The sequence below is a fragment of the Cyprinodon variegatus genome, unplaced genomic scaffold (genome assembly GCF_000732505.1).
Source record: "Cyprinodon variegatus isolate N-32 unplaced genomic scaffold, C_variegatus-1.0 Scaffold1172, whole genome shotgun sequence".
NCBI lineage: Eukaryota > Metazoa > Chordata > Actinopteri > Cyprinodontiformes > Cyprinodontidae > Cyprinodon > Cyprinodon variegatus.
This window is the reverse complement of record NW_015151625.1, coordinates 107,533-131,052: the sequence shown is the minus strand read 5'-3', so window position 1 is coordinate 131,052 and position 23,520 is coordinate 107,533. Positions and strand designations below refer to the sequence as shown.

The following is a 23,520-nucleotide window of genomic DNA, read 5'->3' as shown; positions in this document are numbered from 1 at the left end:
GTTAATCGGCATTTGAGCAGCCTTTTTACCAAACACCTTTTTACTCTTACTTCAGTCATTTCTTTACCGGTTACATTTTACTTTTAGTTTAGTAAAGATATGATGAAGTAGTGCTACTTTTACTTGAGTAAATTGTTTGGGTACTCTACCCACCTCTGCTAGTGCACCATCAACCCCACCCACCGCCATTTGCGTCATATAAATGATTAGCTTGAGTCTTTCTATGTTTTGATACTTATTGTACTTGAATAAGACACTGTTTCACTACTGTGTCTGCAATATTTTAATGTCTAACCCGTGAGGAATATATTAACTGTAGCCTAGCATGGAGCCTATTTGAACATGCTTATTTTTTTTATGTTCCCCATGCAATAATAAGTAATAAATATACATTTTTGCATATGGGGTCACCTTAACGATTTGGGATTTCATTTTAGATTTTGTTCCCTTTTGATACAATTGAATTCTGATTTATTAACATTAGTTATAGTCAGTTTTGTGTGTGATAGCTAATAGAAATATCCCAAAAAAGTTTAAAAAACAGAAATATTATGATATAAAATATAAAGATTTTGTCTAATTTTCAGCAAATAAAGTAGGTATGAAGACAGGCAGCCAGGCTGGTTGGTTGGATCATTTTCCTGTATTCAAGGGGAAATCCATCTATCTCAAATATTTTACGGCCTCTTACATATGTTCTTAAAAGACTGTCAAGAGCTGAGAGGAAAATGTTTGACTTTCTATGGCTTTCTTTAAAAAAAAAAAAAACAGCTTTCCTTATGTCATAATTTCTGAGAAATCAGATTTGTTAAGTGCACTATCAATTACTAACTTACTGTTTGCCAGATTTAATTAACATATTCCTTGCGTGACCTGTCACTTTAGGTGGACAGACATGTCTTAGGAGGTTTGAAGCTCATGCTTATGTTTAGGGCTTGCGATATTGACCCTTCATGATGCTGTTTTATGTTCTCAAAGAAACATCAACTGATTTGAAATACACCAGTGAGGACTTTATTTTCTAATTAGGTAACTTCTAATGGTAATTAGTTGCATCAGATGTTGAATGAGGAGTATAAAGATAAGGAGGAGTGAATACATTTGTATGTATTCATCAGTTTTTGAAAAGACATTTTGAAAATTCTGTATCCTCTTAATTCTACTTACCAGTTGTGTGTTATTTATTATTGGTCTAATTGTCTCCCTTATTAATTTCCAGTAAAATCTATTGGAATTAGTTGTAATACTGTATGACAAAATATGAAAACGTTCAAGGGCAAAATTACAGAGAATACATAACATTTTGTACTTTGGTATACAATCATAAAACCTCATCACAACATTACTTGTGTAACCTAATATAACTTAGAAAAAAGATCTTGTCCTGTTGGCTTGGCACACAGCTACATTTCCGTGTACTTACGTAACTTTATGCGGTGCAGCTTTGAAAGACACTGCCAAAGATAATTCATTTACAACCCTGTAATGATTTGTCTTACATGTTTTTCCTGTGATCTTTGCAAGCCTCTCAGTCAGGGATTCACAAACAGACCTATTCTAAGAAGCAAAGCAAGCTGCTATAAAATGGACACGGCTGAAAGAAAGACAGAGAAACTTCCTGATCATCAGGCTTCAGAGGTTGTCAATAAGTAAGTACACCTATCATTTCATTCTCATCTACACTGTTATAGTGTTCTTGTTATGTGGCCTATATGAGACATACAGCTTTGACAAGCTTACATCCCACATTTTATACATTTTTAACAACTCTGCGAAAATAGAAGCGTTTACATGAACATCATTGATTCAAATCATTTTAGACACTTCCCATATAGCTGTGTATGGCAGCCACGTGTCAGTAAAACATGTAAGCATTCATGTACTCATACACTGACTGCAATAATGATGCTCCCAAAACTTAGCTTTTTTTTATGATAGAAACACTTCTATTCAATTCAGTTTAACTTATTAGCATGGCTGAAATTTGAACATTTAAGCTCTAGGCACCCTCGAAAAAAAAAAAAGCTACAATTAGTTTATAGAAAAACATAATCCTAAATCCCTGTTTTTATTTTGCTTTATTTTGTCTTTCTTTGCTTTTGCTATTTAGTAATAGTTTTTTTTTTTTATTAAAGAGGAACCTAGACAGTTGGATCTAATAAGCAACTCTACAAGAATCACTCCTCCTAACTGAACATGTGCCCTCAAACGATGGCACGTGATACAGCTTTTTTAAATCTTGATTTGTTTATGCTTTACTCAGGTGTCTTTATGGTGTTCTCACAAGGTTGAATATGTTTTCAGCCATCTGTTCAAATTTATTTCTTAATGAGGAAATGTCAACTTATCAGTGTTTATTTATATCTATTTATCACTACAAACACTTTTAATTACAGTTAGACACCATAATTATATTGTTTTATTCTTATAAATCATTTCTTTAAAATTGTTTTTCTAGCCCAGGAAACAGTGAGGATCTCCAGCGTCCCTATAGTTAGTGTTACCCCCTTCAACCAAAATAATTTAAGTTTTTTTTGTAGCCATGAACCAATTGATCATACAGCAGGAAGGTTTGCCAAATACACATTAAATTCTGCAGTGTTAGAATAACACTTTGAGAGTTAAATTTAACACCACTATGAGTGCATTTGTTCCCACTCTGAATTAGTGTTAAATTAAATCTCTACATAGTGTATATCTAATTCCAGTTGTTATTGCAATAACTCTAAAACAGTCAATGCACTTTGAGACTACATATTTAACACTGTGGAATTTACTCACAATTTAAGCTCTGATATATTCAATGGTTTCCTGTCTGCAGTATGTTTCAAGCCTCCTAATAGCATCTTAATGGGATCAAGATCTCAGCCCGCAGCTTTTCTTTTCTTATTTCTCAGCTAGTCTTTGGTGCACCCATGTTTTCTGCATTCTCATGGTGTAATTCTGCTTCAGTGTTAATTCTTTAACATATGTTCTCACATTTCCATAAGCATCCTTTGATACCGGGGTCGATTTGTGGTTGTTTCTATGATGGTGAGTTAGCCAGGTTCTGCAGCAGCAAAGCCTCCAAAAATCAAGAAACTTCCACCCCCATGCTGGACTTCTGTTTTAATACTGGAAGACTATCTGTTTTATTCCAAATATTTCATTTAGTGTCCAAATGTTGAAGTTTTGTTACCCACTGTTTAAGAGTATTGTTGCAGAATTCCTAGTCTGTTGTATGTTTTCATTTTCAGACCTTCGTCTAACCTTCAGTTTTCTTAGAGAGCAAAGGTTTCTTCTTTGCACCACTCCCACGAAAATTAAATCTCTCGCTCTAACTGTACATAGTTCAACTTTTTTATCAGTTGTAGTAAAAGTTCCCATAATTTTAGCCTTTAGTCTCATATTGGGTTAACCTTCCGGATCATAGACTAATTATCATCTGACTGTTTTCCAAGCAATGTTTTGGCTTATTTTAATTATAAGAAAATAAAACAGTTAACTCAAGGTGTCAATTTTTACTAGAATTGTAAAATTGTGGGATTGAAAAAAAAAAAGCTTTTGATACCGATAAATCCCCCTCTCTAATAGCAGCTCAGTTGACCACCAAAATACTTATTAGGTCCTATTAGTTCTTTTTTGGCCATAGTATTCAGTTTGACCTTGCCACTTTCTTAAGAGCCTCAGAAATGGTCTAAAACTCAAGCTTTAGACACAGGCTTGCTCTGCCATGGTCTTTTCTCTCAACACAGTCTTCTTCTATTTATCCTTATATGGTGAAAGGTTCCTTGTTAAAACCATACAGGGGCCTTGTGATTGTCATTTAGTCCATTTTATTGATAAAAGTATGTGAATCACCTTTATGCCCTTCAATCTCAGGACTGTGCATGCTATCAGCAAGTTGTCCTCTCTCCTGTCTTTTTTTTTCTTTATAGTAATACAGTGGGCGGGCTAGGCTCAAAGTAGAGGGTAAAATTACACTTTGATTACATGTTAAGGCTTTCTGCTAAGGCTCTAAAGTACAATTTGTTCCATATAGAGCAGTTATGTATTTATTCTTAGCTATAAATAAGTTCAAACAGGTCTTCCGCTTAGACCTGTTTTTTCATTTATACATTTTTACATACTTTTGTTAATAAAGCAGCATGTTCAAACCTCAAACATTAGATCTTGACAAACTGATGGGTTAAAATTTTGTCAGAATACACTTCAGCTCAATGATACAGTATAGGAAAAACTGGGACTTTGTTCAGCACTCAATGAACAGTAAACCATTAAGTTAGTAATGTAAAACTGAAGCCCAGTTTTTTCAGGGGGATAGAAACTGATGAACAAAATTAAGCTTTATTTTTAGTGACATTACAAGTGGTCTATTAAAATAATTGGGACAAAGTGCAACATGATGCCTCCCTGCTTTATTTCATCTGCCAGTGGCAGCTGTAAAAACTCAAGCTTGGTTTTCTGGATGTTGTATTGCTGATAAAAGGCTCATCGATAACAAAGCTGGTTATAAAACTATAAATCAATTCTCTACGCTTAACCTAGATGCGTTTATTGAGATGTTCATAACTGTTTTGTAAACACAAAAGCGGAAGAAAGACTTAGGTATAATAATTATTTAAAACCTTTAATTATAGCACATATATTTGCACAGTAAAAGTTATTCTATGCTCTAACACAGTGATGAATAATTTAGGAGGTAACAGAAGGACTCGGATCTAGGTCTGAGGCACAGAATCTTCCTCTTAACTAAAATAAGATCACTGTTTAAATATATAGAAGAGACTAAGCTAAATTAGAATCAGTGGGAGACATAACAGCCAGAAATACTGCTGACAAAAATAACACAAATGTTCCTTTGATATACTAAATATAGTATGGACTGAAATCAGGTAAAAAAGTTTCTAGAATTTATCTGGAATATGCTGTAAAATTATTAATTTTACAGTATATTTCAGCAAATGCCTTGTTAATTTAAAATTAACAAGGCATTTCATCAAACCATGTCTAAGATAGCTGTGATATCAGGATGTTCTGAGGCTGGTTCTGAGGTGATGGATATCTTGCTGAAATTGACCTAAATGAGAATTATCTTCTCAACCAGAAGATTATGAAGCAAAAAATGACATCCCTATACAAAGAAAAGTACAGATAAAATATTTATAATACTGATTAGTTAATCAGTAAGCACTCGTGAGGTTCATCGCTCTTTGATTTTTTTCTTTTTCTTTCAAGCTAGACGGTCCTGCAGTAAATGATGCTGCTGCATTTTTTTTTCTGATCAATGTTTAGTACAATAAAGCAAGAGGTAAGTAGTCAATGGAGTAGTTTTAAAGCAAACAAAATGGACCAATGAGACACACTTTCTTCTTTTTGTATTCAAGGCTTAGGTTTGTAATGTTTTTTTTTTTAAATCTGCTGAGTCTGCTGTGTCTTTTGGAAGTTAAGTGAAAATGTAATAAACAGTATGCTGTAATTTAACCTATTCTACATAATGTAACTACTGATTTGACAAGTTTATATCTCTAAAACTGTTAAATCAGTTTTTATGACCATGGGTAGTAAGTAGATCAGTTAATCAATACACTGATTGAATACACATTTTACTAAATAATTTTTTTTCTCTTAAGTAATTTCTCAAAAGGATACTTTTTACTTTTATTTGAGTAATAATATGATGAAGTAGTACTACTTTACAATAAAAACAACTTAGATACTCATTCTAGTGTGCTATCTGTAATAACTGTTTGAATCATCAAAAACACCACTTATCTTCATGCTTGATGCAAGATGTTGTTGCCATTGGTGAATATTTTTTTTTTATTTTGCACATCAAGATTTTGAGGTTAGGGGACAGTTGACTTGTCACATACAGTACTGTAATGTCAGGTTGAGTTGGATATTTTCTTTTTCAACTTTTAAAACCTTTTCAGATGTTCTGACAAATGTCTAACTAATCACTAGAAGAGTAGAAGAATTTGGAAACGGTATGATCATTTTTATAGCTCTGCTGAATCCCAATAAAGCAGAAAAGCTGTAAACACAACGTTTTTCTTGCATTCAAACCCCAAACTCTGTTGGTTTCACAGGACACAAACATTGCCTCTGCTTTAATGATAAACTTAATATTTTGAGGAAAATATTTTATGTAAAATTTTCTAGATATAAGCAGTGGATTTAATCATCTGAGTTTTGCCCTAATTGTCTCTTAAGCTGTATGGTAGATTTTTGACCACTAGAGGGTGTACAAAGATTAGCTTTGCCTTTTTACAGCTTTGTGGTGGTGTGCTCACAAAGAAAGCATCTAACCAGACAGGTAGCCTCAACATAGAAAAATAAAAGCAGTAATTTTACCACAGTCAATTAGGGAAGACTAAGTTTAATTTGGTTTAGTTTTCTTTCACTTTTTTATTGACATTTGTTTTGTTTCTTTTGTTTGTTTTTTTTATTAATTACACATCCGGTTTACTTTGATGTTTAACTTGAATCTTAAAAACAGATACTTATTTGACATATTTTTATCATATGTATATATTTTTGTATAAACATGTTTTTGTTGCTCCTTTTTATGTTATTGATTTGCTTGGTTTTTAGTCTACAGTATTCAAACCAGAAAATAAACACTGAAAGCAAGTTTCAAGGGCACGGAAGTTCTTTTAACTCTGAGTACAAAACTGTAATGTGTTTTATTACAAAGTTCATCAGAAACCATGCGCTATTTTTGTCTCAGTCCTTCATATTAAATCCCCCAACAGTATATTAAAGTATTTGGTTGTGAATTGCAAAATGCAATAAAAATCCAAGAGACATGAACAGAATTGCAAGCCAATGCAAACTAAACTGAAACTATCATACGTATAGAAATGTTTATAGAACATTTATATAAACACCTGAAGGGCTTTTTAACAATGACTTTATTTTTTAATGGAAAATGCATCTAACGTATATTGAAGTTCTTACATGTTAAAAAAAAACTAAAACTTTTGTGCAGGCTTTACATGAACAAGGCTAAATCTGTGAGACATTTGTTCAGAGGCATAATGGTGGACACAGACAGCCTACAGTATAAGGCAAGTATCCAGCTGAATGGGTAAAGTGTGAGTGCCCTCCTACTTTACCATTTCCATGTGGCTGCTTGAACAGTCCCCGCCTTAACTAGCTCATTCAGAAACAGTTCAACCCCCCCAACTCCTTTCCCTTGGTCCTTTCTGCTCTGTCGCTTTGTCACACCACTCAGCTCTCTTTCTGAGACCTCCTTATACACTCCCTCATGGTTGGCTCTGTGTATAAAGTGTGTCCTGGTGAGGCTGGAGGTTCTGCACATGTACTTTCCTCTGAAGACACCAGATGAAGTCTCTTGGAATGGATGTATACAAAGCTAAAGTGGCATCTTTGTAAGGTATTCCTCCTTTTTCCTTCATGTCTTGGCATGATGTTCATATTTGTTCATGTTAAAGGCTTATTTCTTTATTACATTTCCAGAAAAATTAATAAATAGTTGTTACCCTTGCAGACTAAAGCTATAGTTAGGCTTGGAGGTTGTACTATGTAGGGCAAAGGTGAACCGGTTATGGTGCACTGAGGCAGTTAGTTCCCTTGTTTAGTGTAACACTACTCTAGCCACAAAAAGTATACAAACTCATGTATTCCTTTGATGCCAATATTTGATTAGGGAAAGGTTTAGTTGTTATTGGGAAATATGGTTTTATTGTTGTGATTAGTTAGTCTCAAGAACATCCTCATTACAGAAGCAGGCTGTCACGGTTTAGATTTACTCAGTCAGTGCAACCAAACAGGCTTGTTATTTTGTAATAAACAAGTCCAAAACACCTCTTACATGATGAATATTAAACAAATAGCTTGTACAATTTTTCGGAGATCATATATTTATCTGTTTTATGTGCTGTATGTAAGGCATAATTATTTTTTTCTTTCCACATGCTCACAAACCCAGCAGCATTCTGCTTTCTCTATCTGATCCCCTTTTTTTTTAAGTCCTACAGCTTTAGAGAGAAATATTTAAAAGGAATTCATCTGCTTGCTGCCAGCACAGTCTCGGTCCTGAGCCTGTTATGTACACAAAAGCGACGTATTCAGCATTCCCAGCTGAGAAGCTGGTGTCTGTAAAAGCATGAAATATGCATTGGTATCCAGCTCCCCCTTTGCTTTTTGCACATTTTCTTACTTTCAGTCTGTAATTCAAATATTTTTTAATCTTATTTTATGTGTTGGATTTGCAGGAAATACTATATGAAAGTGAAAGGAGAAAATCATACATGGCCTTTACTATGAAGCTCCTAAAAAGGTCTGGTGCAACCAATTACCTTCAAAAGTCATAATAAGTTAAATAAAGTTCACCTGTGTGGAGCCAGCATAACTTTTCCGACAGGAGAAGCTCTGATACCACTAAGCAGGAGGTATCACCCTATGAGGACTGAGGGGCTCTCCATTAAAATCAGGAACAAAGTTGTTAAGATCAAAACTAACAGATGAGGAAGGAGGTCATTAATCAGCGAGGCAGCTCAGAAACCAAAGGGTTACCCTTAAAGAGTTACATAGTTCCTCAACAGATACTTGACTATCTGTCCATAGGAACACAATGAAATCTAGACTCCAAACAGTAGATGTAGACTTTATAAAAGAGTGGCCACAAAAAACAAAAAAACAAATTAGTAATTAAAATAAGAAGCCATGTTTTCAATTTGTCAAAAGGATAAGGAATAACTAACAAAATTAACGGACAAATGTGCTCGGGCAGGTTATACGACTTTTCTGCCACCAAGATAAATGCTGTGTCTGACACAAGTCCAACACATCCCCTTTCTTGAAGAAAACCCTACCCACAATAAAACACGTGTGCTGGCCGCATGATGTTAACGGTTGTTTTTCAGCAGCTGGTACTGTGAAACTGCTTTGATTTTGAAAAAGCTGGATGGTGTGCAGTACGTGAATATCAAAGTGCAAAATCTGTCTATCTGCTAGTGATTTTGGAACAGGGTGGAGGTACACCTTCCAGCGGAGCAATGACCTGAGCATACAGCTAAAGATTACTTCAGTTTTAAGGGGACACATCTAAATGTTGTGTTGGAATGGCGATGTGAAAGTTCAGACCTTAATTCAATTAATTAAGAATCTGTGGTTATACTTATGATTTCATTCTGTTCTTGTGAACAGAATGAGATCCTGGATAAAAGTGGGTGAAATTAGCTTAATCTTCCTCTGAAATTAGCTTTCTGAGTCTCTGCTGAGGCAGCTGGACTCAGTCAAATATTATAGAGATGAAACATGTTTACCCTAAGGGATGATTACATTCTCAGGGCATGATGTGACAAGCTCATATACATTTGTTCAAGGGAACTCTTATATAATGTTCTTCGAAAGGCAATTTCAAAGAAATTATTTTATGGGGGTAAACGGTAATGCTGCTGCTCTGGGTCTCTGTGAAAGACCCTTAACCAATGATTGCTCTATGGGCGCCCCACGATGGCAGCCCACTGCTCCCCAAGCGGATGGGCTAAATGCAGAGGTAAATTTCTCTTTGTAGGTCCCTTTTGCATATTTAATTTTGCCCCCTTGAAAGTGTAGAGTGAAACACCAGACAATGCATTTTTTAGCCTTTCTTCAAAATGAAATATCTTCACCTGTATGGGACACATTTATGAATTCCATCCAAAAATCAGAAGAATGATGTTCAAATATTCACCTGAGTTGCACGATGTGTAGAAAGTAACCATAGGTCTTCAGTCAATGGATCCAATTGGACACGATCTTTACATCCATTAGACGCCTGATGTTTGGTGGATTATTTGTTTATAATGAACAAAATGATACCCCTTTAAGAAGGCATTTCTGTAAATCAAACAAACTTTGAAAAAAAACAACTTTATTTCTAGGTCCTAAGGTGACAACACATTAAACATTCCAAGATGGATGAATTAGCCAGTTTTTAAGGCATCCAAACTGCAGCCTCAGATGCAAATTTCAAGCACAAACTGATGGAATTTTGAAGATTGAATAAAGCCACAGCATTACCTCCTAAAATCCAACTGCATTACATCAAATAAAACTAATACATAAAGAATCTTTTAACTATGTTTTTTTCACTTAGTCAAAATTTGACATAAACACTTACTGTAGTTGCTAGCCAACTTTTCACAGTTATACAAATACTGTACAAGCTTTAACATCTAAAGACTGAAATCTGTGGCCCTACTTTACATCATTGTTCAAGCTTAGTCGGATTGCATTGAGAACATAAGAGAGGAGGAATTTTCAAGTTTTGGCAACAGTTGTTGTTTTGATTTAGACTTGGACCTTAACTGGGCCATTCTTAGTTATGACTATGGTTATATCTAAATCATTGCAATGTTGCTCTGGATTTTTGCCCAGGTTTGTTTTACTTCTGAACAGTGAACTTTATCCCAATTAGTCTTTTACAGCCTCTAAGATTATTTACTCCAGCGTTTAGCTCCTCTCCTCTTCCCATGATGTTAACAGCTATGGAAGCTGTTAATTGTTAATAACAGTGGTGGTAACAATTATTTTACCACCACCATGTTTCACGCTGGGGTTGATGCTCTCATGGCACCATGAAAGCATTCGACATGTAGGCTCAAAGTTAAAATTTTGGTCTCATCTGACCAGAACATTCTCTTCTACATGTCCCCAACATGTTTTTTTTAGTAAGCTTTAAATGGGATTTTTCTTTCAGTAATGGCTTTCTTTTTGCCACTCTTATTTAAAGGAAATATTTGTGGAGTGCACTATTAACGGTCATTGTGTAGACGAACTCTCCTGCCTAGCTGTGAATCTCTCCAAAGGTAAAAGGACTACTTTAGTTTAGGTGGGTTGCCATGTGTTATAGTTTCCAAACTCTTTTCTAGTGTTGCAGAATTAAGTAGAATGTGCAAAGTTTGGAAAATTGTTACGTAATGTTGAAAATATGTTGAGGGTCTTGGAAATAAAGCAATAATACCTCCATATGAGTGAAATATGTTATAAACTTAGCTTTATTGTGTAGGACATTAGGTAGTATTTTGGTGAATTTTGACAATAATCATGCCAAAATTAAACCTCTGTTTCCAGGTGATGAATTGCTTTATATAGCTCTGGAGTAGAAACTGGCTGTCTCTTCATTCTGATCTTTTTTGTTTGTTTTTTATTTATTTGACAGCAATGTAATCATTAAAATCTAGAAAAAACTCTACCATTGTTGCTAAACATAGAGTGTCTGTAATACAGGCAGGAATTTTTCTTGAAAAAAAAAAATATTAAATTACAACACAAAGTTCGATATAGCCAACACATAAAAGTCCCATCAAGACAAAAATAGTTTGTCATCTTTTTAAATTTCCAAATAACAAATATTTTGATTATATATTTTTTTCTTTGGAAAAACCAAACCAGTATGAAAAGGTTTTTAGGATTAATATTAACAGTATGACATGTTTTATCTATTTCTCTTCTCTCTGTCTCATTAGTTTCTCGCTTATTGAGGTTTGCTTACTCTGATTCCTACAAGGCAATCTTTCTAAATATGCATTATCTCTGTTAAGTGAACTGTGACACTAAAGAAAAGATATAAAAAAAGGAATTTTATCCAGAGCAAGGACAACCACACGGATTAAGGATATTTCTTAATATTAGTCAACTTGTTCTGACATGCAGCAAGTTGTAACAAAAAAAAGAAAAACAGGAAAACTGCCACCAGCTCATGGGTGTGTTTAGAATATTTTTTCTTACCCAAAGGCCCCCTCTCAGTCAAAAGTATTGTTGATTGTCCAAAAGTGAAACCTACAATAACTGGTTATAAATTTAAAGCTATTTTACTTGATCTTTTCTTAATTCTTTGGCATTTTCAATTGCAAATAGAACAACATAAATATGTTGCCTGGAAGTTAGCAGGGGATCAAAATACCAAATAAAATCATATTATAAACCTGCATTTATAATTTTGTTTTAGTTTTAGTTTGTTTTCATTAAAACACCCAAGCTGCTTTGATGAGCTCTGATAGCTCAGAGTGAAAAACAGCTTATTGCAGCCTGTTCTCTACATCCAGTCTGTTCCTTTGCTTGGTTTGGATTTTTGCCAAAGCTGAAGGTGAACTCTAACATATAATATAAATGTACTTTTTTGTTGAATAAAAGTTTGTTTAATTTTTCAATTGGGTCATCAGAGAGCATTAATCCCAGCCCTATTTTATTTTACTACCTATGAAATAAAATATTTTCATGTACCCCTTGCAATGCACTTGCGGACCACTAGGGGTACGAATACCCTCCCGGTTGGGAATCACTGCACTAGACTGTAATTTTCCCCAACAGAGCCACATTTATATGCACACACATTCACATCTAAGGGAATATAGACACTAATTAAACTAACAGTCATTTTTTAGACTGCTTGTTTAAACTAAAGTACTTGTAGCGGACTCACACACACACACACACAGAACATGCAAACTTATTGCCAAGACCATAGTTTGGGGAATATCCCACCGTTGAAAACCAGAACTATAAAATTTGAAATCCAGAGACAGACAATCCATTATGTAATTTAAAGCTGTAGTGCAATATAATAAATCATAAAATGAATAATTATTTACTACTTTCCAAACAGAACAAAGGCCTATTTGGTGACTCTGTGATGCTAAATCATAGAATGGATTTTCCAACTCAACAAAAGCTTCAGAGGGTTCAACATTTAATAGTTTATTTAATTGAAGAGTCATGATTGTAACTTTGTTACCGTTAATGCAGTTTGTTTTATTTATTTATTTTTTTACACAATTCTTTTGTATAGTATTTTAATTTCTCTTATACGGTAATATTTTATTCAAAAAATGAATTGTTCCAATGCTTTATTGTTTTATCATTATTTCCTATGATATGAAATAAAATCATCATACCCTGCTATCCTTTTTTATGTGACAGAGTTTCCTGCCTACTGGCCAATTTCAGTCACAATGTGAATGCCCTTGTCTGTTCCTGTTCTTGCCTTAACTTGTTCAGCAACAGCAGTGCTTTCTGGCTGAGATCATGCCTCTGATATTTAAGCCCTCTACCCCTTGCCATCTCAGACACAGCCAAACAACCAATTTCAAATGTTTCAACCAATGTAATTAATCAAAGATTAGGGAATTTAAAATGTAACGTATGCTAATTCTCATAAAAAGTCAGCAAAATAGAAAAAAAATTCAAGCTTCGTTTAAAGCTGAGTATACATTTTCATCTTGATCAATAAGCTCCAATGTACACCCACATTTTCTGTCAATGTTGCGCAAAATACAATATAATCCCTGTTGAACTGAAATGCAAAATAGGGACAAGAACATTTAGGGCAACTTACAGTTTTTTTAAGACTATTTCCGCCATCTTCCATTAACATACTGACCTGAGAACCCTTGTCAAAATCTGCCAGATGCAATCTCTTTCAACCTTTCTACCTCACTACTCTGCTGATTTAGTAATCGCACAAATAAGATTATAACTTTGCATAAAAATACATTACACTAATTTAATAAGCTAAAACAAGTTATTTAGTTTTAAATAAGTAACTGTTTAAAGATGCTGGGGAAATGTGTATATTGTCATGTCTAAAAACCTAGAAGTTGTGATTGAATGATAAGGTGAGACGTCTGTTGTACCATTAGGAACCAATGTCTTCTCTTTATGGTAAAATATCAAATCTGCCTCTCAAAAGGTTTTCTTACCATTTCCTCCCTAATATTCATTGTCACCATCTATATATAAAAACATTGCAATGCCATTTGTTTATTTAAACAAGCTTTATTATTTATTTTTTTATATTGCTGTGGTAGATGTGTTTGCTCTATCCATGCTCCGGTGTTGCTAACAGAAATCCATCCCTAGCTTCACAGTTCTCCTTCAGGTCCCTTAATTACCAACTCCACACTTCAGGAATTTTGTTCTCAGCTTGTCAGGATCTGAAGCCTTGGAAAGTAATGTTACCCGACACAGATTTTCCAGTCTACTTGCCGCTCCCACTGTGAAACTAAAGCAGCAACACAAAAGCAACATTGATTAAAAGAATTGCCCTCTGTTAACCTCATGCAGAAAGACCGCTCACGCTGTGCTGATAATAGATATTGGCATACTGTGTTGAAAAGCTCTCAGGTCTTAGGTACTTCTTTACTGTTTGTTTTTTGGGGTGGTGCATAACATTCATGATAGGTGACATTTAAACAAAGTTACCATACCATAAATCTCCAAACTTAGAAGTACTGCTTTCTCTCTTCACAGTACAATGGATAACGCCCATGGCCCAGAGGTCAAGTTTAGACTAGATGAGGGAACTGAGCAACCCACGGCCCTGAGAGGACAGTGGTCCAGCAAAATAGAGTTTCTCTTGGCTGTTGCAGGACAGATTATAGGGCTGGGAAATGTGTGGCGGTTTCCTTACCTTTGCTACAAAAATGGAGGAGGTGAGTGCATTTGTAAATTAAAAATTATTTATGAGAATGATAAACTATACACCATGTGAAAATCAATGTCAGAGGAAAAATGTATTAACATTTATAGATAATATTTAGAAGCTGCCTCAAGTGGAAAACTAAGATCAAAAATGCTTACCTGTTTAAACAATTTTAACAATTTGTTTTGTTTTCCAGGGGTATTCTTTATCCCGTACATACTTTTTCTTTTCTCCTGTGGCATCCCCTTGTTTTTGCTGGAAACATCCATTGGCCAGTACACAAAGCAGGGATCAATCACCTGTTGGAAGAAAATTTGCCCACTTTTTGAGGGTAAAATTATTAAACTTCGCTTAATTTACAGAGTTCTTTTATTTGTGACTTTTTCGTCTGTGCAATGATTATGTACAATGTAAGGATATTCTGTTCTATATATATTTTCTGATTTTTATCTGTATTTTCCTACTTTTTATTTTGCTACTCAGCATATTCAAATATAATGAGATATTATTCCTCAGAAAGCTTTTAACCAGTTTGTCAATGGTATGGTTGAATTGTCTCTATAAGTGCCTTGGGATGATGACTTGTGAATTGGTGCTTCATGAGTAAAGTTAGTTGAATTCAATTGTTTATCCATATTCTATAAAATATTTTGACTTAGAACAAGTAAACATAAGCAAACTAACCATGAGAATTATAATATAAATAAAATATAAATAAAGTATGTATTTATTTTGCAATTTCTTATGAGTTCAAATACAAATCTTTCCAATGGAACACTTAATTGGGAATTTTAAATAGCAACAAAAACTGAAGAAAACAAAAAATATTTATTTATAATAGGATACCTTGTCAGTTGTTTTTCACACTGTCGATGCCTAATGATGCTTTTAGCTTATCTTACAAATTTGACAATGCTTGGACACGTTGCTGCATCATATTTGAGAGCTGACAGACAAAGACAAAATTTGGCAAAAAATACTGCATATTATATAATAAATAGTCAATTTTAAACATTAAGCCTGAAATTTGGTTTCAATCTTAAGATTCAAACTAATTTTATCTGTTCAGTAAACCCACTATATTATCTTTACAGATCTGTAATGTTTTCTTCTTACTTTTTCAGGGATGGGTTATGGCTGTCAAGTGGTTGTTTTGTACTCCAGTATCTATTACATAGTGATACTAGCCTGGGCATTCCTGTATCTCTTCTCTTCTTTCAACTCTGAACTTCCATGGGCTACCTGCCGAAACAGCTGGAACACAGGTAGGTCTACAGCATGTCATCCAGGAAGAAGGAACAAAGAACAACACTAGATGCTTTATTATGAAGAGTTTTTCTCTAACTTGTGGCCTACAGCTAAACTATGCTGATAGACAGAATAATACTTACCTATTAGAGTTAGATGCAAGAGCATCTTTCATTTGGGGAGGGATTGTCGTTGAATCAATAGATATAAAACTTGACTGATACGGTTTAATTGTCTCTGTAAAGTGCCTTGACATGACAGATGTTGTCAATTGGCGCTATATAAATAAACTGAACTGAATTGAACTTAAATGGAATTTTTAGGCCTCTAATGATTTATGTAAAGGACGTTGATTTGGAAAGGCAGGAGTTTTCATGTTGCTCCTCTGTTTGAATTCCTTGTGATGGACTTGCAACCTGTCCAGGGTGTACCCTACCACAAACCCCTTCAGGTGCAGCACTGGGAGCAGACCACTACCCTTTATACTTTATATCTGGGGCTCTCATTGCCTTGGTCTGTCCTGGGCCCTGCGGGGTGAGTCTTGGCCCGCTCACACCTGCTATTGAGCATACTTACAGTATCTTATAAAGAATCTTTGAACTCTTCAGACATGAGCATGCTCATGCATAAATACCACAAGTGTTTGGTTCCAGGTGTTCACGGATACACACTAATACTATATACCGTACTAAGCTGCAGATAGCATACAGGTATAGCATTTACAGATATATACAACCCTGTATATGTTTTACTTTGAATGCCATTTGTTTTGTTTTTGCGGGCGCTTTGTTATCTGTTTTCTTTCCCTCTCATCTCACAGAAGATATAAAAGCAGGCTTTTAAGAGTGTACATCTTCTGCTTAGCTTTTTTTTGCTGTTTTGTTTTCTCTCTTTTCTATCCTCTCTACTCACTCTATCTCTTTCTCTCTCAATTCATTCTTATCCCCTTTCCCCATTGTATACTATTTAATTCCCTAAATCATGTTCAGTAAATATTCATATATAGGTACCAAGCAGAAACAACAACCATAATGGAGAGAGCTGCACTAACCAATCTAGAGCCTAATCCCAGGCAGCCATCCCCCCCATATTATATTTTTCCACTGTCAATTTTGTGATGATTGTAAATTTTTTTCATTTGCAGTGTTTTTCTGTTGCATTTCTTTTTTTTAACTTTAATCTTATGTTTTGTATTTGGCATCATTCATGGGTCTCTACGAATGAATGATATACATTAGATATAAATTACATTAATAGTTATCCATAAGTTTAATAGCTTGTTGTTTTTTTGACATTTACTGGAACATAAATTTTTTCATTAATTCTGTATTTTTCAGAAAACTGTGTGGAGTTTGATCAAAAATCGGATTACTTCAACATGACTATTCCTGAAAATGCAACTTCACCAGTGAGAGAGTTTTGGGAGTGAGTATAGAAAAAGGGTACTGTCTAAGTTCTATGTGCAGAACTTGATTAAATGACAGATGTGATTTATTTGCAGGAGGCGAGTTTTAAACATCACAGGCAGCATTGAAGAATTGGGCAGTATTAGATGGGAGTTGGCTCTCTGTCTGCTATTGTCTTGGATCATCTGTTACTTCTGTGTGTGGAAAGGAGTCAAGTCTACGGGAAAGGTAGGATATTTTATTATATTATACATAGAAAGACATTAGTATTTTAGATTATAACATTTTAATACTGTAAGTGTTAAAATCTAAATGTGGGGTTGTTTATTAATTTTTATATCTTTTGACTCCAAAAAGAGCAGAGTAAAATCGACTGTTCAAACACCCAAAAAATGTCTTCCTCAGACCTACTGTACAGTACTTACAACAATCACTCCCCTCACTCATACTCACTGTTTTCCTCCTCTATGTGGTTTATGGCAAACAGCACTTACTGAGCCGTGTTGCAAAAAAAAAAAGTACAGTAAAAGAAATGTGTTGAAACTTTAAGGTATTTTCTTCCTAATATGAAGGGGGAAAAAACATTTTTAGGCATGGAAATAACTACTTGGCCTTAAAGAAATCCTCTCTTCTTTTTTTTCCACAGGTGGTTTACTTTACTGCTACTTTTCCTTATTTGATGCTTGCTGTGTTGCTCATCCGGGGAATCACATTACCTGGAGCCTCTGATGGCATAAAGTTCTACCTTTATCCAGATCCATCTCGCCTTGCCGATCCACAGGTAATGATCATTTACTCCCTTTTCTCCAAATGTCTTCTTCATGAGTCTCTAGAGTAGTTTTAATACTTTTGGACAAATAATCATATAAATACATCAAGCTGATAAGGGCAATCTGTTCTACAGGGCTTATATGTCATGAATGAATCTGCTTGTTGTTATATGTTGTATGACTTAAGTTTGATTATGGTTGTCCAGATCTGTAACTTTCTTACTAATAACTTAGTGGGGCTGTAAAACTTGCACAACTACTAACTCTCCTTAAATCCTTGTAATATTTTTTCCATACTACAGCCACAGTTGTTCATTTGAGGGTTTAAATGAACATGCCTGCCTTTTAGAAGAATAGAAATTGGGCTAGATCTGTATGTAGACTTACAACATAAAATGATTAGTTTTATGTGTTCATTTAAAAGTAGAAATGATGAGATCTCTTGAGAAAAATTTTGTCAACATGGTTTTCTTAAACCCTTAGTAGGCTGTTACTTTGTTTTTGGGAGAATTATAGCTTCCACAATTGTAATGTTTAAAATATTTTTGACTTCTATTTTTTTTTTTTTTATTTGTTGCTGTAAGCACATATTGTTTTAATATTAAATTCCAAGATGAATACATATCAAATTATCAGCATGTTAATGAAGTGAAATGAAAATGGTTACGCGTGACAATTTGTGGCTTCATAACAATCAGTTAACTCTAGTTTGCCACGCAAATATTACCCCTCCTGCCAACCCTTTGAAAAACTTTCTATCCCTGCATGTCAAATAAGTAATGGAATTTACATTCACAAATTCACAACATTCATAAATCATCTCTGCACTGTAAACTTGCAATAAAGGTTGAATGTAATCCCCTGCATTTTGCATTTTATCTGCAGGTATGGATGGATGCCGGGACGCAAATATTTTATTCCTATGCAATCTGTATCGGTTGTCTAGTTGCACTGGGCAGTTATAATAAGTACAACAATAACTGCTACAAGTAAGTTCAGTAGGTTTGATACAATGTTCACCATTTGGTTTTTAAAAAGAAAATAAAAATTACAATAAATTAAGCTTTATGATACCTCATTGCTAAACTTTTGTAGACTTGAAGTAAAATTTTATAGAAAAAAGAAACTTCAGCAGACGAAAATAATTTGAATTAATATGTTTCTTTATTTTTACAGGGATTGTGTGTATTTGTGCCTGTTGAACAGTGGAACCAGTTTCGTCGCTGGTTTCGCCATCTTTTCTGCACTTGGATTCATGGCCTATGAGCAGAACACAGACATATCAAAAGTGGCGGAATCAGGTAAGTTCAAAAAAATTTTAAAATTCTGTTCAATTCATTCATATTTAAACAGTCATGTGTCGGAATGTCTTGTGGCATAATTTGATGAAATACTCAGTTTTTTTGTTGGTGAAGAAATGTTCCCCCTTTTCTTAATCCAGGACCTGGTTTGGCGTTTATCGCCTATCCTCGAGCCGTGGCCATGATGCCTTTTCCTCAGCTTTGGGCAGTATTTTTTTTCATAATGATTATTCTTCTGGGACTGGATAGTGAGGTAAATAGTTATTTAGCATTTTTTGTGATTGAAATTAATAATAGAAATATATTTGTTATGAAAATATTAAAGTAGTCACTTTTTCATTACTTTTTACATCATCTGGTGTAAAAGAACACACAAAATTTTAATACTGAATTTTGTGTGTTCATTAATCTAGTAGAATTAACATAGTTTGCAGCTTGCTTTTTGACTCAGAGATCTGTGCTTTAGTTTGTAGGTCTTGAAGCTCTCACAACGGCAATATCTGACCTGTATCCCTCCTTCTTCCTAATCGGCCATCGACGTAAACTTCTGCTTCTAGGCCTCTGTGCTGTCAGCTTCTTCATTGGTCTTATCATGGTGACGGAAGTAAGGTCAACTCATTTGTTAAGTGCATATGTTCATATTGCATTATTGTAAAATATCTAATCTTGTGCACAGGGTGGACTATACATCTTCCAGGTGTTTGACTACTATGCCTGCAGTGGAATGACTTTGCTCCTGTTTGCTATCCTGCAGTCTGTGGGCATTGGATGGGTGTATGGTGAGTTCAAGATCAGGAGGAACTGTGCATGAATTCTGTGCTTGATCTAACTTTACACTCATTTTCTTTGTTTTTATCTTCTTGCAGGCGCTGAGCGCTTTTACGATAACATCGAGGACATGATCGGATACAGACCGTTTCCCCTCATTATGTACTGTCTGAAATACGTCACTCCAGTGATTTGCATGGTGGGTTGTAATTAAGCTCATCTGCTTACCTTTATAGTATGCAATTCATTAGTATCAAAATGGTTATGCTCCCCGTTTAGGCTTTAATCCTGCTTTAAATCTGACCTGAAATATGTTGTTTTGTTTCTGTTTCCACTGAAGAGGTTGACACATTATTTCTATATAGCAATGAGCTTTATTATTTAGTTAGTCTTAAGAATACACAAACCACACTAAATGTTGCAGTATTGTTTTGGAATTTTTGTTTAGTTGTAAATACAGTTAAAATTACAGATTTTTTAGGGAAGAAAAAATTAAAATAGCAACATCACTTCAAGCTAAATTATGGGTTTATATGCCAGAAGTCATGCCTTTCGTTGATTTGGAAAATTCATTGTATGATTTAGCGTCCCTGTATCGGACTGTGAACTAACCTATGCTGGCCCAATTTTATAGGTCTTCAAAAAATCTTGTATACAAAATTCCTCTCATCTTTTGGCATGCTAACGCTGTGCAAGCACACTTCTATTATGTATCAGTTAGCTTTGCTTTCAGCTAGCTATAGGTCTTACTCTATAGTTTGTTAATGACTAAGAGTCACAAGAACCGGACTTAGAAGTGTATGAGAAGAAGAGAAGGGTCTCAGAATAAATTAACATAGACTAGAGCAGTGGTCTCCAACCCTGGTCCTCAAGATCTACTGTCCTACAGATTTTAGATGCATCCCTGCTTCAACACAGTTGAATCAAATGATGATTACCTTTTCAAGCCATTCATTTAATTAAGCTCTGTTGAAGCAGGGATGCATCTAAAATCTGTAGGACAGTAGATCTTGAGGACCAGGGTTGGAGACCACTGGACTAGAGTATATTTGGGATTTCTTGGACAGACAGAGAGACAGAAAAACAGACAGACAAAAATTAGTTTAGTTGTCATTTATGTTTATTTTTATTTATCTGTAATGACATAGAAAACTCCTATCTGACTATAGAGACACATAACCTCCTTTTCTACCCCACAATACACAAAAACTAGTTTTTGTGTATTTATATACAAACAATTCAATTGTAAAATTAGTTAGGAAAATCCCCTTGAGAGTGTCACTGCTGCCACCCCTTTAGAGGGGAACCGCTTGTAAATTTACACCACATGGGATCATTTGGCAGGGATGGCCAAAGGGGGGGCCGTGGGGCCATGGCCACCCTTAGCCAAAAACCCAGGACACATCGCCAGTCTGTCACAGGGCAATACAGAAGCATACAACCATGCACACACTCACACCTAAGGACAATTTATAGATGCTAATTAACCTAAGAGTCATATTTTGGGCTGTGGGCTGTACCCAGAGGAAACCCACACATGAACAGGGGGAACATGCAAACCAGGATTCAAACCCAGAACCTTCTTACTTCAAGGCAACAGTGCTAACTACTGCTCAACCATGCAACCCCTCCACTTATGAATTTCAAAGTGAAGAAAATAGCACAATTATGCAAGATGGAAATACAGCACAAAGAAATGTTAATGTTCTGGTCCAAAAAGCACAATGTGAAAGCACACTGAACCAACTTAAAGAAAAAACTAACAAGCAATGATCATTTTTGGTGCTGATCAAACATATGAACCAAAGGATTTACCTAGTGCGAAAACACTTTAAAATCAATCACAACCATTTAATTTTAGTCAAAGTATACAACATAATGAAGATCTATTAAATAACAAAAGCTCCTGCTCATAATCTTTTTCCCATTCTTATTTTCAGGGGACTTTTATTTTTTCCTTGGTTAAGTACACCCCTCTGAAGTTTAACAATACAATAGAGTACCCATGGTGGGGTTATGCTCTGGGCTGGTGGTTCACACTCTCTTCAACCCTCATAGTTCCCATCTGGATGCTGTACAATCTGGTAAAAACTCCTGGTACCCTACGAGAGGTAAGCATTTTCATATCTGCACAGAATAAAAACATTTCTAATCAACTTCTGTTAAAACGTCTGTGCTTCTGTTGCAGAGGATCTCTATCCTGTGCACTCCAGCTGAAGACCTTCCTTTAACCAAGTCAGAAAAAAAAGCTTTGGAACTTCTCAACTTGCCCCAGTCTATGAGTAACGTGGAGTGACAAGGACAATCAGTCCCATAGGATGAGACATACTTCAGGTTCGCTAAACCTGATCCCTTCGTGCCATCGTTAAGATGTTTGAACTCTAAAGTCAGATCCTAAAACAGCCCTTAATCAAAATGCACAGAAAACATTTAAATTCCCCAAATATTTTCCTATATTTACTTTTTTTTGATAATATAAAATATCATTATTCAACAACCAATGCACTTTGGATGTGTTACTTGTTGGCCAATTAAGCACTACAGAGTTTAATAGTCAGTATGAAATATTTTAGTTTCTTCGTCGTCTTTGTTTTTTTTAACTTACTATTAAAAACAAAATAAGTGTAAAAGTGTTTTCTTCTATGGCAAAAGAACTTTTGAACAAATTGACACTTAAAATCCTGTTACATAAAATTTAAATGTTTTAATCCTCCATCAGCATGCACAGGATTTATTGTACATGGGTTTGTTTTTTTAGGCAAAACAGACAGCAATATCAATATATAACAAATTTCCTACAGCTATAAAATCAAAGTCACAAATTTTGATTATAATTTGGATGAATTGTATTCTGTTAATATCTACTTTTATTCCCCCTCAAAACAGCAAAATGATGCACAGCTGCTAATTATATACAACACTGGCAGATTTATCTTAAACATAATGGTTTTATTAGCCTAACTTGAATATCACAGAAAATATAAAGAGGGTTTAATTTCTGTAAATCCAATGAAGACTTTTCCAATGATTGCTGAATTATTATCCAGTAATAGATAGATAAATCAAAAGTGTTTTTCATTTTAAATTGTTTATTGTTTATTGTTTCTGATACAGACTCTAGTCTCATCAGTCCTAAATCTGCCAGTGGTCTGAGTAATTCTGAATTTATTTGTAAGTTAAGGTCAAGGCTTGGATTTAGGCAAAAGCTTCATATGCTGGATTTTTGAAAAGTCTGTCCCCTAATCCAATTTAAAATAGCAATTTAACCTACAACATATAAGATTTTCACATAAAAATTTGTGCATCTTTTTTTTCTCTTTCCATGCCTGTAGGTGTTGTATTCTCCATTAAGGATTTTATGTGTTCTTTAATAAGGTTTTAAATCCTATTTTCATATTTTCTGTTTTTGTCAGTATAAAAAGGGAGAAATATTAATGTTGACTTTTCCTATGGTGTGATTCAGTTGTTTATACTCAAGTGGCCTGAATGATGCTGCAGATGTAACCTTTTCAGGCACTAATCATTTCTTAACGTTTCCACAAAGAGTTATGTGTGACCAGTCAACCAGATTTTAGCCACGCTATGCAAGCCCAGATTCTCCGGCTTGTTTG

The 23,520-nt window shown here is 34.7% G+C and overlaps 1 protein-coding gene across 1 annotated transcript; it reads left to right on the top strand.

Moving 5' to 3' along the window:
* Nucleotides 1-1,540: 1,540 nt before the first annotated feature.
* Nucleotides 1,541-22,463, top strand: LOC107101911 (sodium- and chloride-dependent GABA transporter 2-like). Its single transcript, XM_015400996.1, has 15 exons — nucleotides 1,541-1,649; nucleotides 14,245-14,426; nucleotides 14,613-14,747; nucleotides 15,541-15,681; nucleotides 17,002-17,089; nucleotides 17,166-17,298; nucleotides 17,717-17,851; nucleotides 18,726-18,829; nucleotides 19,017-19,141; nucleotides 19,282-19,394; nucleotides 19,608-19,745; nucleotides 19,818-19,920; nucleotides 20,008-20,108; nucleotides 21,850-22,020; nucleotides 22,098-22,463. The coding sequence occupies exons 1-15, from the start codon at nucleotides 1,585-1,587 to the stop codon at nucleotides 22,203-22,205; spliced, it is 1,842 nt and encodes a 613-aa protein (XP_015256482.1). The 5' UTR covers nucleotides 1,541-1,584; the 3' UTR covers nucleotides 22,206-22,463.
* Nucleotides 22,464-23,520: the final 1,057 nt, after the last annotated feature.

Coding starts and splice junctions, on each gene's coding strand:
- LOC107101911 (XM_015400996.1), top strand. CDS start 1,585: ATGGACACGGCTGAAAGAAAGACAGAGAAACTTCCTGATCATCAGGCT. Junction 18,830..19,016: donor TACAACAATAACTGCTACAA/GTAAGTTCAGTA, acceptor TTATTTTTACAG/GGATTGTGTGTATTTGTGCC. Junction 19,395..19,607: donor TTCTGGGACTGGATAGTGAG/GTAAATAGTTAT, acceptor TCTGTGCTTTAG/TTTGTAGGTCTTGAAGCTCT.